This window comes from Onychomys torridus, chromosome 4 (assembly GCF_903995425.1).
Source record: "Onychomys torridus chromosome 4, mOncTor1.1, whole genome shotgun sequence".
NCBI classification, from domain to species: Eukaryota; Metazoa; Chordata; class Mammalia; order Rodentia; family Cricetidae; genus Onychomys; species Onychomys torridus.
Window position 1 is genome coordinate 142,531,820 of NC_050446.1, and position 15,636 is coordinate 142,547,455.

The 15,636-nt window shown below is 48.8% G+C and overlaps 1 protein-coding gene across 1 annotated transcript; it reads left to right on the forward strand.

Annotated features, from left to right (window-relative positions):
* Positions 1–2,096: 2,096 nt before the first annotated feature.
* Positions 2,097–10,710, forward strand: Trib3 (tribbles pseudokinase 3). Its single transcript, XM_036184356.1, has 6 exons — positions 2,097–2,106; positions 2,196–2,352; positions 2,722–2,785; positions 2,883–3,167; positions 6,401–6,693; positions 9,452–10,710. Exons 1-6 carry the CDS (start codon positions 2,097–2,099, stop codon positions 9,930–9,932), a joined length of 1,290 nt encoding a protein of 429 aa, XP_036040249.1. The 3' UTR covers positions 9,933–10,710.
* The last annotated feature ends 4,926 nt before the right edge of the window (positions 10,711–15,636 follow it).

Sequence of the window (15,636 nt, forward strand, 5' to 3'; positions counted from 1 at the left end):
CTTGATTTTTTGTTGTTGTTGTTGTTTTTTGTTTAAGACAGGGTTTCTCTGTGTAGCCTTAGCTGTTCTGAAACTCACTCTGTAGACCAGGCTGACTTCGAACTTAGAGACCCACCTGCCTCTGCCTCCTAAGTGCTGGGATTAGAGGCATGTGCTACCATCACCCAGTACTATGATCTACTTTAAACTGCTGTGGTTATTATTTATTTTTTTATTTATAAGATCTGGGTCAATGTAGTTACCTTGAGTCCCCAGCTTTTGAACAGGCCTGGCATCCATCTCAAGCAAGCAGTGAGTGTGCAATGGCAGGCACACCTAGTTCAGGCCTGGTGCTAGATCAGTGCACAGAACACAACCACCCTACCCTTTGTCTCTCACAGCTCCGGCCTCTTCCACCTCTCCTGGGGTCTGAAAATAAGTTCATTTACCCCTCTCCAGCTGCCGGGTGGGCAGAATCAAATTAGATGCCAGAATCCTCTGCTGTATGTGGTTTTGGGAGAGAGTTGATTCCCTGGCTTCCAGAACTAGAGAAACAAAGGTGTCCTGGCCCTGCCGCCCTCTAGCTTTTCCTGAAGGAATTTTTTCCCCTTCTTTTTTTTCTTGTCTTTCTCTTTTTTCTTTTCTTTCTTTTTTTTCTTTTTTATATATGAATGAACTCAAGTATCAAGATGTAGAGTGTCAGAAGCACTGGGCCTTTGGGGCTTTGCTAGGGTGGCAGAGTCGGGTAGGGTGTCACCACCGTGTCCAGCTTCAGCTGTGGCTGGAATCTTGTTATATCCGTCCACCTCTAGTGTCCAGTGGCTCCATCCTATTTTCTGAGTGCCTGCATGGGCCACACATCACTCTGTATTTTGTGTGTGTGTGTGTGTGTGTGTGTGTGTTTTGTTATTGTTGTTTATTTTGTTATTTTATTTTTATTGTTTTTATTTTGTTTCATTAGTGTTTTACCTGTATGTATGTCTATATGAGGGTGTCAGATCCCCTGGAACTGGAGTTATAGACTGATGTGAGCCATGTGGGGGCTGAGAATTGAACCCAGAAGAGCAGCCAATGCTCTTAATCACTAAGCCATCTCTGCAGCCCCAATTTTTGTTGTGTTTTGTTTTTTGAGACAGGGTTTCTCTGTCTGTAGTCCTGGCTGTCCTAGAACTCTCTCTGTAGACCAGGCTGGCTTCAAACTCACAGAGCTCTGCCAGCCTCTGCCTCCTGAGTGCTGGGATTAAAGGTGTGCACCTGGCTAACTGCTCTACATTTTGTTTGTTGTTACTGGGAATTGAACTCACTGCCTAGTGCATGCTAGGCAAATGTTCTGTGGTTGAGCTACAGCCCTCCTCCCCTCCCCCACTTCTGCCCTTAAATTTCTTTTATCTTTATTTTTTTAATTTTTAAAATTTTTAAAAAATTTTTTAATTTTTAAAATTTCTTTTTATCGTGATAAGAAGACCTCTAGTCCTAGTACTGGGGACAGAGGCAGGTGCATCTCTGTGAGTTCGAGATCAGCCTGGTCTATAGAGTGAGTTCCAGGACAGCTAGAGCTACACCATCAAATAGGCCATCCTCCTGCCTCAGGCTTCTGAGTAACTGAAGTTCTAGGTGTGCATTACACCCAACTGATCTAAGAGTTTTGCACACACGAACTTATTAACTCTCACAGCAACTACATGAAGTGAGCACCGTTCCAAATCCATTTTTATGGAGAATGGAACTGAAGCTGTGTTTTCTTGGGTTGTTTTTGGCTTTGTTACAGAGCGGGGCCTTATGCGTGCTAGGAAAGTGCCCTCACAGAGCCCCACCCCCAGCCAGCTAGGGCGCTAAGTGGCTTTTCCGAGCTGCACCAGAGTCTGAGCAGAGCTGGGTGCACACTTAAAAGGGTTGCTTGGAGGGAAGGTTCCCAGGATTCAGAGCGTGGGGCTTCGTGCCCAGGTCAAGCTAGGGGCTTAATAGGGTGGGACGCGAGTTTGTAAACAGCCTGTTTGTTCTTCTTTAGGATCTCCATTAGGATCTCATTCCCATTTCATATATGCGGAACTAGGTATAAAGTACTACGGTAAGGAGAGTTGGTGGCTCCGGGTACTTCTTCAGGGGGCTAAGCGGGGATGGGGGAAGGTAAGGGGGGGACGAGTGGCCCCGAAGGTGCGGGCGGAGCGCGCTGGGCTACAGGGGCGGGTCGTGGCTGGTGCAATCCAGGGCCGCAGGGCGTCAGCCGCAGATTAGCTCAGGTTTACATCAGCCGGGCGGGGATGGGAGCCCGGGGCCCCGTGCCGCCGCACTTGAGCAGCGGAAGCCGCTACTGCTGAATCTGCGGAGGCTGAGGTCTGGCACGAAGGTGCCGGGGACCCCGAGATCGGCTAGGTGAAGCGGGTACACGTGCGCAGGCGGCTCTGAGACCCGTGAGGAACCCTAGGACAAGGTACCCGTTGGGGAGCTGCGAAGGGACGTTTCCCGAGTCTGGCGATCAGGATACTGGGAGTCCCGACGTATTTATAAATATTCATGCGTATTCTCTCTCTCCTTCTTGTCTTTCGTTCTGTCTCTCACTCTCACTTTCTCGTTCTCTAACTCCGACGTCTGGGAGCGCCTTAGGCCTGAGCGGTTGCGGTGGGCTCATTATGCAGCCCAGGCCGGCCAGGAACTCGCCATCCTCCAGCCTCTGCCTCCCCGATGCTGACAGTGCGTGGGTGTGTCCCTATGCCCAGCTTTCCTGATTGCATTACTATGAAGCCTTTCTTTCGTCGCGGGTTCCTTCCTTCTCCAGCTGTCCTTGCATTTGAGAGCACCATGCCTAGTGAGCTTCGGAAAACCCAGGGTGATGTTTCTCTGTCCAGAGGGTCCTAGCGGAGAAGACAGGGGCTACCAAACAGTCTTTCTTCCCTTCTCTCTAGAGGCGAGCCACCCCTCTGGCTGCTGCTGCTGGTGTCCCCTGCAGGAAGAAACCGCTGGATGACAACATTGACTCCGAATGTCCGGTCCTAAAACGAGTGAGAGGTGGGCCCGAGCCTGGGCCGCCCCCCTGCCTGCTGCCCCCCAGCCCACCTCTTGCCTCAGACTTGTCACTTGCTGTGACCCCTGCAACCCGGCTGGGGCCCTATGTCCTTTTGGAACGAGAGCAAGGCAGCCGCACTTACTGGGCCCTGCACTGCCCCACAGGCACAAAGTACACTTGCAAGGTATGGTCCGTGAGCTCTCCCCTCCAACACCCCAGGACCCTGCAAAAGGACTGGGACCCAGAGGATTGCAGGGTCCTGGTTTTGCAGATTACCACCGGGTTCCTCAACTGACAAAACTTCATAGAGCATCATAAATGCAATGCACCCGCTATGGCCAAAAAACAGACCCAAGTAGGGTGTGGTGGCACATGCCTGTAATCCCAGCACTGGGGTGGCTGGGACAGGAGGATTGCGGCAAATTTCAGGCAAGCCTGGGCTACATACTGAGAACCTGTCTCAAAACCAAAACAAACCTAGACGCAGTGTTCCTGCTATCAGACTGACATTCTAGTGAGAGGCATGGAGAGATTAAAAAGAAAAAAAAAAGTGGGCATGTGGGGCTAGGGAGATAGCTCAGGTGGTGAGCCTCAGAGTCGGTGTTGAGAGAGAAAGGGGTGGGGGTGGGGGAGAGTTGTTGCACACTCGTAATCCTGCACTGAGAAGGTGGAGACAGGCAGACCTCCAGCGCTCACTGGTCAGCCAGCTAGCCCACTTAGTGAGTCAGTTCCCAGGTCAGTGAGAGAATCTACCTCGGGGAGAGGGAGAGGGAGAGAGAATGAATCAAAGGGCTAGAGACATGGTTCCGTGGTTAAGAGTACTTGGAACTCTTGTGGAGACCCGAGTTCTGGTCCCAGCATCCCTTGAGGCAGGCCACCACTGCCTATACAACTCAGCTCCAGGGAAATGTAGGGTTTCTGGCCTCAGGCTTCTGACTCCTGTGCACATATACATACACAGACAGACAGACAGACACACACACACACACACATAAACACACACGATTCATAAAAATAAATCTTAAGGAAAAGGTTGGCTGGCACCGGAGGTTTTTCTCCAGCCTCCACAGGTGCACACCAGAGGAGAACAGGCCATGATGAGCATCATGGACAGAAACTGGTGCCAGAAGGGAGGGAGAAGCAAAGAGGGGAGGGGAAGGGATGCAGGGGAACATAAGGAAGTCTGGGGGGGCGGCTCACAGATGCCAAGGACAGTGCATGTCAGAAGCTGAAGGAGGCATGGGGAGGAGCATGCAAAGGCAGAGTGTGTCCTGGCTGCAGGTACAGGAGGCACATAGGGCCAAGAGTGGTGGCGCACACCTAGAATCCCAGCATTTGAGAGGCAGAGGCAGGTGTGTCTCTGTGAGTTTGAGGCCAGCCTGGTCTACATAGTGAGTTCTAGGACAGCCAGGGAGACATACAGAGATGTCTTACCCCCTCCTTGGGAAAATAAAGAGGTGCAAAGGTGCTAGGCAGGACCAGGCATTGGGGGAGAAAGTAGTAGGTCTGTGTGTTCATTTTCTCCTGCTACTCTAGCGTTTCTTTTAAATCATTCTTTATTATTTTATGGGTATGGGTGTTTTGCTTATGTGTATGTCTGGATCCCCTGGAACTGGGGTTAAAAAAAACAGTTGTGAGTTGCCATGTGGGTGCTGGGAATTTAACCAGGGTCCTCTAGAAGAGCAGTCAGTGTAGCTGAGTGGTCGTGGCACGGGTGTGTGGGTTCACGTGGGTCCGTGGAATGAAGACTCAGAGGCATCTTAAGAATGAATTTAGCCTTTCGCGGCTGCAGGAGGGCCCAGCCTCGAAGGACTGAAGCACTAACTAACCCTTTGCGTAGGGCGGTTATATTTCTCTCCAATACCGGTTAGCCAGTTAATTTCCATATGCTCAAAACAACCTGAAAGGGCTCCCCACAATACATGCCAAGTGCAAATTCCTCGATTTGTCAGGAACCACGGTTTTCCAGGTTTCCTGAATCAAGTTTTGCATAGGCCTTTGTACCCTTGGGAAACTCTGAGACAAAATTCACGTAGAGGGTAGAGGGTAACAAAAGGTGGATTAGGGCTCCGCTGCTCTCTGGAGCTAGGACAGGTGCAGCTGAGCAGGAGCGCCCACCACAAGTCGGTGCTCTTAACTGCCGACTCATCTCTCCAGCCCCCTCCCCCCCTTTTTTTTAAAGATCACATGCTTGACGTTTTTCATAGATTAAATATATTTGTCAGCATGCATGAGTTCAAAGTCAAAAGCAATGAAATGTTCTATCAGCGCTGCAATAACCAACTTCTAACAGGTTCAAGTGTGGCTTTTTCACACAGATCACTTCCCTTTCCTGAACTTGTTTATTCTCCAGAATACTGGACCCACCTTCCAGGTGTGTGCGTACACAAACGCTGAGCACATTTCCCAAATGCCCCCAACTTGGGAAGTTTTTCCCTTGAGTATCTTTGGGTCATTCAGGTCACTTCTGAGTCCTGTAGGTCCACCTTTTTTTTTATTTTAGATTTTTATTTATTTATTATGTATACAGTGTTCTGCCTACATGACATGCTTGCAGGCCAGAAGAGGGTACCAGATCTCATTACAGATGGTTGGTTGTGAGCCACCATGTGGTTGCTGGGAATTGAACTCAGGACCTCTGGAAGAACAGCCAGTGCTCTTAACCGCTGAGCCATCTCTCCAGCCTTTTTTTTTTTTTTTTGGTCATAATTTCACTGTGTAGCTCTGGCTAGCCTGGAACTTACTTTGTAGGTCAGGCTGGCCTCAAACGCACAGAGTTCCACCTGCCTCTGCCAACTGAGTGTGCCTCCACAGCAGGCCCAGACTTTCTAAAATAAGTGCTCCCTTCCAAAATACTAGTTCACACTTGCCTAGCAAAGACTGGCCCTGGATTTGATCTCCAAGACTGAAAAAACAAAATATTCTGGGTTCTGGCATCTTTCTTAGTTCCTTGGGAAGCTTTGGTCTGTGGGCTTGCTGGTGCTGCGTCCTGAACAGCAAGTGAACAGGCAATGCCCAGTCAGCTGGGCAGGGACTGCAGGCAGGCTCTTGAGCTGGCTGTTCTTAGGTCGGCAGGGATGGGGGCTTGGTGGTGGTCTGCCTCTGGGAGTGTTTTTCTATTTGGTTTATACCCTAGTTTCAATTCTCTGAGGCATAAGGTCACACAGGGTGGCAGTTTAGAGCACAGAGGTGGATGCACAGGTTCTAGTCCCACATGTGCTACTTGCTGGCCTTGTGGCCCCAGACCTGACCTGTGGCCTGCGGAGAGTCGGCTGATGTCAGGCTATGAGTGACTTTGCTAAGCAAGGCCCCCTGTGTGTGTGGCTCACCTGTGTCTAATGGTTGGCTCTCCCCCTTTGCTAGGCCAGCCTGGCTTCCTAGGTCCCTAGCTGTGCTTACTCCTGGCTCTGTCCCCAGGTGTACCCGACCCGTGAGGCCCAGGCGGTGCTGGCACCCTATGCAAGGCTGCCGACCCATCAGCACGTGGCCCGTCCTGCCGACATCCTGCTGGGCGCTCAGTTTCTCTACACCTTCTTCGAGAAGACCCACGGGGACTTGCATAGCCTGGTGCGCAGCCGCCGCGGTATCCCTGAGCGGGAGGCCACTGAGCTTTTCCGTCAGATGGCTGCTGCGGTGGCACACTGTCACCGACATGGGCTTGTCTTGCGCGACCTCAAGCTGTGTCGGTTTGTCTTCAGCAACTGTGAGAGGTAAGTGTGACCCCAGAGGCACATGTGAGAAGTGGACCGTGGTAGGGAAACTGAGGTCCACCGTAGGCAGGATGAGCTAAGGAGTAGCACAGTGGTAAAGGATGTGATTAGCATGTGCAAGGCTCTGGATTCCATCCTAGGCAGCAAAAGAAAGACAGGGGAAAAAAAAATCCCCAGGACTGAGTGGCAGTGGCCTGTGGTGTGGAGTCTGTAACCCTAACGCTGGGCATGGGGGTGAGGGGCAGAGACAGGCAGACCCCAGAGACCTCTGGCCAGCTAGTCTCTCTAATTGGTGAGCTCCTGGTTTAGACTATCTCAAGTTAAATAAGAAATAATGGAATAGCTGGGGATGTTAGCACACACTTTTAAATCCGGGAGAGGCAGAGACAGGTGGGTGGGTCTCATGAGCTGGAGGCCAGCCTAGCATACCTAGTGAGTTCCACTGGGCTATATAGTGAGATTCATTCTCTCTCTCTCTCTCTCTCTCTCTCTCTCTCTCTCTCTCTCTCACACACACACACACACACACACACACACACACACACACACACACACACGGTGTATGTTGGGGGAAGGGAGGGTTGGAGAGATGATTCAATGGTTAGAGTGCTTTTGCTTTTGCAGAGGACCCAGGTTCAGTTCCCAGCACCCACATGGTGGCTCACAACCATCTGTAACTCCAAGTCCAGGGGATCTGACATCCTCTTCTGGCCATTGTGGGTACTGAATGCTCATAGTGCCCAGACATTCACACAGGCAAAACACACATTTGAATAAAAAAATAAATAAATAAATCTTTTTTTTTTTTTTTTTTTTTTTTTTTTAAAGAAAGAAGCCGGGCAGTGGTGGTGAAAGCCTTTAATCCCAGCACTCGGGAGGCAGAGGCAGGTGGATCTCTGTGAGTTCGAGGCCAGCCTGGTCCACAGAGCGAGATCCAGGACAGCCAGGATGGTTTCACAGAGAAACCCAAAAACCAAAAAAAGAAAGAAGAGGAGAAAGATCAAGGAATACACTTAAACTTGACCTCTGGTCTCGGAATGGGTACGCCCCTGCCCCCACACATGTACACTACACACAAATACACACACATTTGAAAATTACAGCAATAAACTGGCTGGCCTGCACTAAGAGATCTGCCTGCCTCTGTCTCCTCGGTGCTGGGACTAAAGGCGTGTGTCACATCTGGCTTTGTGCTTTTGTTTTTAATTATTTGCATGTGCACATGCCCACAGAGGCTAGAAGAGGGCATCAGACTCCCTGGAGATGGAATTACAGGCAGTCATGAGCTGCCTGATGTGGGTGCTGGGAACCTCATGGGGGTCCTCTATAAGAACAGTAAGTGCTCTTAACCACTGAACCATCTCTCCAGCCCACCATGAGGTAATTTTAACAAGGTAGATGTGCTCCATGAGTTTGCTCAGGTTACATCAGCCACAGGAGCAGATGGTAAAGGGACACTGGTCCCAGCTTAGGGTGTGGGGGAGGGTAGGGTAGGTAGTAACATCTGTGCTGAGCTTCAGGAGCTGAGTGGGGGCCTGCATGCTCCAAGGCAAGGCTGGTAGGTGAGGAGAGCAAAGGAGAACAGAGAGCAACAGGGAGGACAGGGCTGCAAGCAAGGGTGGGGCAGCCTTTGTGAAGGGCCCCACATCCCAACGCTCAAGTGCGGCTTCCAGGAGCCTGGGGATTCCCGCACATTCTCTCTTACCCGCTCCAATAGAATCCTGTAGCTTTCAGCCGGATGCATGACCTTTTGGAATAATGACTACCCATCCAGACTCAGTAATTCTGTTCCCAAAATAAACTCAAGAGAAATTAAGATGGAGAAGAAAGGAATATAGAGCAATGATTTCCTAAGTACAGAGTTTCTGTTTTGTGTGATGGAAAAGCCCCACAAACCGACAGCAGTATCGGATCATAAAAATATAATGAATGTAATAAATCATATCATAGTTATTGAATGAACACTGTGAATATAATCAATGAATACCACAAATGTAATTAATATCATGAGTGTAATTAAAAAAAAAAAGAAATTAAAACATGGCTGCCCAAAGATTAAAAAAAAAAATTATGGGGTTGGGGATTTAGCTCAGTGGTAGAGCACTCACCTAGCAAGCCCAAGGCCCTGGGTTCGATCCTCAGCTCAAAAAAAAAAAAAAAAAAAAAAAAAACTAAAGAGAGGAAAGGGGTGGACCTAACTTACTCACAGACTAGTTCTCGAGTTTCTTTGACAAATTTGACTCAGTGTTATGGAAGCCCCTTGGGGATGGAGGGCCGGCAAATCTCTGTGAGTTCTAGGACAGCCAGGGAGACCCTGACCCACCAAAGCCAAACCAAGCCAACCCCCCCCCCCAATATTAAGACACTGAGGCTCAGCATGATGACTCACTTCTGTAACCCCAGCACTCAGGAAGTTGACACAGTAAGTTGGAAGCTAGCCAGGACAATGTAGTGAAAACTTTTTGTTTGTTTTTTGAGACAGTGTTTCTCTGTGTAGCTTTGGAGCCCATTCTAGAACTCACTCTGTAGACTAGGCTGGCCTTGAACCCACAGAAATCCACCTGCCTCTGCCTCCTGAGTGCTGGGGTTAAAGGCATGTACCACCACCACCTGGCTGTAGTGAAATCTTATCTCCAAAAATAGCCTCCCTCCCCCACCAACAAAACACAATTAAAAAAGACAGGGGCTGGAGAGATGGCTTAGTGGCTGCTGTTCCAGAGGACCTAATTAAGATCTGATCTTTATGTCTGTGACCCAGGACGAAGCTGGTGCTGGAGAACCTGGATGATGCCTGTGTGATGACTGGACCAGATGACTCTCTGTGGGACAAGCATGCATGCCCTGCCTATGTGGGACCAGAGATACTCAGCTCCCAGCCATCCTACTCGGGCAAAGCAGCTGATATCTGGAGCCTGGGTGTGGCGCTCTTCACTATGCTAGCTGGCCACTACCCTTTCCAAGACTCTGAGCCTGCTCTGCTCTTCTGCAAGATCCGTCGAGGGACCTTTGCCCTGCCCGAGGGCCTATCAGCCCCTGCCCGCTGCCTGATCCGCTGTCTCCTGCGCAAGGATCCTTCAGAGAGACTAGTGGCCCCCAGCATCCTCCTGCATCCCTGGTTGAGGGAGGACCACAGCCTTGTCTCCCCTCCACAGTCTGGCCGCTGGGACACTGACCAGGTGGTCCCAGATGGGCCAGGGCTGGAGGAGGCTGAGGAAGAGGAGGTGGGACTATATGGCTAAGGCCACCCTACTGGCCCCTCAGTTGCAAGCTGTGAATTGAGTACCAGACTCCATGCTTTCTCCTATCTCTTTGGGCCAAGCTAACCCTTAAGTGCCTTTCAGAAGGAAGAAACAGCCACTGTGCCTCATGCATTCCATGTTCTCCCACAGGCATTGTGGGGTGATGCTCCCTGGGTGCCAAGCCCTGTTCTAGGCGCCGTGAACAGCAAAGAGCTAGGGAGAGAAAAATAAGGTGTTGGCCGTGTTGCCACAGCACCACATGCTCTCATGCCCTCTGCCCTGGGCACATTCATACCAGGGTGCCTTCTCTGGGCTGGTGCTAGGCTTCTGTTCCCAGGACAGTCCTCTTCATCTGTGCCCCAAATGCCTTGTATCTTGCACCTTTAAACAAAGGGAACATCTCTGTGCCAAAGGCCAAAGGCCTCACCCTATGCCTCAGGAGCACAAGTCAGGCCAGGCTGGGATTGTGCTGCCTGAATCTGGCCTCCAGGCAGGAAAACTTGAAGGCTTGGCCCGAGTCAAGCCAAAAGGATGAAACTCCAACAAAGAAGCATCCGCCTCAGGGAATAATGGTCCAGGTCCCTTCACCCCGTAACCTCTAACTGGAGCATTACTGTTGGAGAGGAAAGGACAAGGTAGGGCCTATGGTACTACCATTCAGGAAGTCTCAGGCCCTGTTCTGGGGACTCTGGTTCCAGTCCCACAGTCAGTATGCTGGCTTATGTTCGGTTGAATGTGTATTTCCACTATGTGCCTAATAAAAGAGAACTGTGAATTAGTTCTATATGGCAGAGAATTAGAGAATTCTACCTTCTAACATCCTTCGTGATTTTCCCTGCCTTCAACACTGACCCCAGCATGAAAGCCAGATCCATCTCAACCCCAACCAAGTGGTTTATGATAAGAGTCCCCCACTGATCTTCCTGTACATGCTGTTTCTTCTAGAGACCTTGGGTCTCACATGGGGGGCTTTTTAAGCAGAGGGTGGGTGTAGCTCAGATGTAAGCACACATCTAACATGCTCAGGGTTCTGGGTTCCATCCTTAGTCCAAGGCGCGGGGGTGGGGGTGGGGTTTGTTTAAACAGGAGGTAATATACTTTGCATAAAGATGGGTCAGTGAACAGGGTGGTTTTAGGGCGGGTCAGTCTGGCGCTCCACAACACTGGCAGGATGCCTGCTTTCTTCACTCCTTCAGTCCCTGGCTGTTTTCCATGGAGGTGGCTGGCACACGTGTCACATTACACAAAGAAAAGTGTCATTGTAGTACTTAAGGACTCAGTACTTGAGTCCCCAAATCCAGAACACACCAGCTGTTGGGGCCGCAACAAATTTCTTAACCATTCTATACCTCAACCACTTTATCTGGGAAGGCAAAGAATAGTGTGTGTGTGTGTGTGTGTGTGTGTGTGTGTGTGTGTGTGTGTTGTGTGTGTGTGTGATGTGCATAGGTGTGCCTATGCATGCAGAGGCTGGGGGCAGATATCACAACTCACACCTTTTTTTTTTTTGGCTTCTCAAGACAAGGTTTCTCTGTGTAGTCCTGGAAATCACTTTGTAGACCAGGCTGGCCTCAAACTCCCAGAGATCTGCCTGTCTCTGCCTCCTGAGTGCTGGGGTTAAAGTCCTGTGTCGCCACCACCATGGCCTGGCTTGAATCATCCTAATTACTCTTCACTTTATTCCTTGAGGAGGGTCTCTTTCTCTCTCTTTTCTTTTTGTTTTGTTTGGTTTTGGTTTTGGGTTTTTGAAGATAGTTTCTCTGTGTAACTGACTGTCCTGGAGCTCACTCTGTAGACTAGGCTGGCCTTGAACTCAGAGATCCACCTGCCTCTGCCTCCCAAGTGTTGCTGGGATTAAAGGTGTGCACCACCGCCGCCTGGCTGAGTAGGGTCTCAAGCAAACCCTGACCTTCCTGATATGGCTAATCTTGTCAGCCGGCTGCTCTGGGGATTCTGTCTCTACCTTCCAAGGCATTTACGTGGGTTCTGGGGATCTGGATTAGGGTCCTCACATGTGAACGAACACTTTAAGCCCCGAGCCATCTTCCCAGCACCAATAACGCATTCAGAACAAGCAGGACCTGGCATTGTCACCTTGCAGGGAGCATTAGCTGCTGTTTCCACAGCTCGCTCTTAAGCTTCTAGAAAGTGTGCCTAATGGTTCCCCACACTCCCAGAATGGTCCTATGGCTTCTCCCTGACAATAGCCTGGATGAAGTATGTGGGCACCAAATGATTCTGCAGCCAACATCTTACACAGGTTCTGTGCAGTTACTCATCAATCCTGCGGCACCCTTCATAGGCTCAGCCACCATGCCATGTGGTGGCCTAGGATTTCAAAACACAAGAAAGGCTAAGTCTGACGTACACACTGTGCCTATCACACAGCCTACTTTGGAAGGCAGATGCATGTATGTATATATGTATATTAGAGCCACATGTGATATTATATGACTGTAATTCAAACAAAGAGAGGCAGGAGGATTGCAATTAGTTTGGGGTTAACTGAACTACATAGTATGTTCCTGGCCAGGTAAGGCTGCATAGTAAGACCCGGTATTTTTTTCTTTTAAGATTTGCTTTATTTTTATTTATTTATTTGTTTGTTTGTTTATTTATTTATTATTTATTTGTGTGTGTGTGTGTGTGTGTGTGTGTGTGTGTGTGTACACAGGTGTGCAGGTGCCCACGGAGGCCAGAGAGGGAGGATCCCTTGGAATTGGAATCACAAACAGTTGTGAGTTGCCTAATGTGGGCGCTGAGAACAAAATTATTTTCCTATAAGCCCTCTTAACTACTGAGCCATTATCCTAGCCCAGACTCTTATCTTAAAAACACACACACACACACACACACAATGTGGGGACTAATAGGAGGAAAGAAGAAAGGAGGGATGGAAGGAGAGTGATATATGTTGGGCTGGGAACACAGCTTGGCAATAAGTGCTTGCCTACCCAGCATTCACATCATTCTGGTTTGCTTCTGCCTCCCTCTCCTGGGGCACCTGCACTGGGGACAGCCAGCCGCCATTTGATGAAGGCATGTAATTAGCCCTGTGGAGAGAGCTGTGTGCACACAGGCTCATGAGAAAGGAGGTTTTCCTGCAAATCAGCCTGAAGCCCCAATCAAATCTCAGCCCAAGATCAAGCCAGAACCTACTAAGAAGCCATTCTCTGTTCCTGACCCCCAGAAATGTTTATTGTTAGGGTGTTTCAGATAGTATCAAAGTCAGTAGCTCAAATTGGTTTCAAGTCTGTGATCTTCTTGCTTATGCCTCCAGAGTCCTGGGATCCCAATGTGCGCCACCATGTCCTGTCTACTGTCTTAAGCTAACTTTGAGGTAATATAATGTGATATACATCAGTAACTGGTAATTTACATAGATCCTTACAATAGCTGGTAAGAGAAGGGAGCTGCCACGACTATCAATGTGCAGAGGAAGAAACTGAGACCCAGAGACAGGGAGTCTCTTGTTTAGGGTCACACAGACACGGAACTGTTGCTCTGATTGGGAACTTGGGTTTTAATGAATGTTAGAGTCCACCCACTGAGGTCCAAGGCACCCAAAGTGAATGCCAGCTTGCCCCTTAAAGGGAGAAGGCTAAGGTCAGAAAAAAATGAAGACTGCATCTGTGTAGACAGATTTTTCTTTTTGGCCACTAGCTCACAAAAAAAAAAAAAAAAAAATAACATAGAGACTTATTAATTATGAAAGCTCAGCCTATAGCTTAGATAGACTAGTTCCTAACTAGTTTTTATAACTTAAATTAACCCATTTCTATTAATCTAAGTGCTACAGTGTGGCATGTGGTTGTTACCTCTCCTCTTGAATGTCTTGCTTGTTCTCTGTTTCCTGGTGTCCCCCGTCTTCTTCCCAGCATCCTCTCTGCCCAGAAATCCTACCTAGCTATTGGCCGTTCAGCTTTTTATTAAACCAGTCAGAGTAACACATGTACACTTCACATTGTACAAAAAGATTATTCCACAATACATCTACCCTCCCCCCAACTAATTTTTGCAAATGATATCAGGGCTGATGGGATATCACTATACAAATATACATGGTCCACAGTAGAAAATAAGGCAACAAGGAATGTGGACTCTCCAACACAGATAATCAGAGCTTACCTGTCACCTGGCACAGAAAAAAAGTGTTACTGTATGAAAATGGATAAATTCAAGCTAGGAACTACTGTAAAAACAAAAGGAAATTTCACTAAGTGGTAATGATAATAAAGGTAATGAAAATAATCTACCAGGTATTTTAGAATGAAAACATACAATTATTATCAAATGGCATACATTTGCAATCCCAGCACTTGGAGGCAGAGGCAGGGGGGTTACTCCAAGTTTGAGGACGGCCTAGTCTATATGCTAAGTTTCAGCCTGACCAAAGTTGTGTTCCCAAATTAAAAAAAAAGAACAAACAAACAATCAATCAAATTCCAAATGATGTGTAAACCAGCATAGTTAACCAAAGAGGGAATTAGGGAGGAACCAAATATCACAAATTCAAGAATATTTACAAAATTTCACAGACACATCAGAGTCAAAATGTAAGAAGAAGAAGAAGAAGAAGAAGAAGAAGAAGAAGAAGAAGAAGAAGAAGAAGAAATTGTTTAAAAAGTTCTTAAAAGGCCTCAGAGGGGAAAAAAAAACAGAGATTAAAACAGAACAAAAGAGCTGTGGTGAACTTCTGGGTAACTTCCCAGCATGTGGGATTATACAAGTTTGAGGCCAGCCTGGTCTACAAAGCCTATTTCAGACTGTCCAGGTCTACACAGTGAGACCCTGTCTCAAAACCAAAACAATCTGAGTGTGATATTTGTGCTTATAATCTTAGAATTTGGAAGGTATAAACAAAAAATTTCTGTTAAAACCCAAGAACACTTACTAGAAGATGCCAAGTAGGAATTCATTCATTCATCCATTCCTTCCTTCCTTCTTTCCTTCCCCCACCTCTCCCCCTCCCCTCTCTCCAGAGCCTCCATCTCCCAAACGCTGGGATTTACAGACATTCCCAGTCGTGGATGGAAAATTCTAAAACAGAAGCTCCCAAACTTGGCCAGCTAACTTATTCCAGGATTCAAGAGCTTCAGTGTGCAGTGAGCCAAGGGGAGGAAGACAGTGGGCAAAGCAGATAAAGGTGAGGGCAGGTGAGAAAGCTCATGCATGTTTTCCGTGTGTGTGTGTGTGTGTGTGTGTGTGTGTGTGTGTGTGTGTGTGTGTGTGGCGCGCACGTACGCGCACACCCATATTCCTGGGGAGCACTATCCATCTTGTTGAGTCAGGGTCTCCACTGGTTAGGCTATCCTGGCTGGCTAGGGAACCCCAAGGCTCTTCCTGTCTGCCTCCTCAGAGGTGGGATCACAATCTCCCACCACCATGCCCAGTTTTTTATGGGGCACTGAGTATTGAACTCAGGTCCTAGGCTTGCACAGCATTTAATTGCAAGCAAGCATTTAATCCACTGAGCTACCTATTGGTATGTTGGCGATTCTGTGAGTCTGCAGGCCGTGCATTAGTGGACGGGGCGCTAGCAAGCAGTGCGAGTGGAGAACCGCTGGCACTGAGGAGCCCATCGGCTGAGCCTCCAGACCACGCCCCCGGCCACGCCCCCCGCTAGGCGCTGGCTGGAGTCCGTGGTCAGCAGAGCGGCGATCATGGACACCTAGACCTATTGAGACCATGTGGTGGGGCGTAA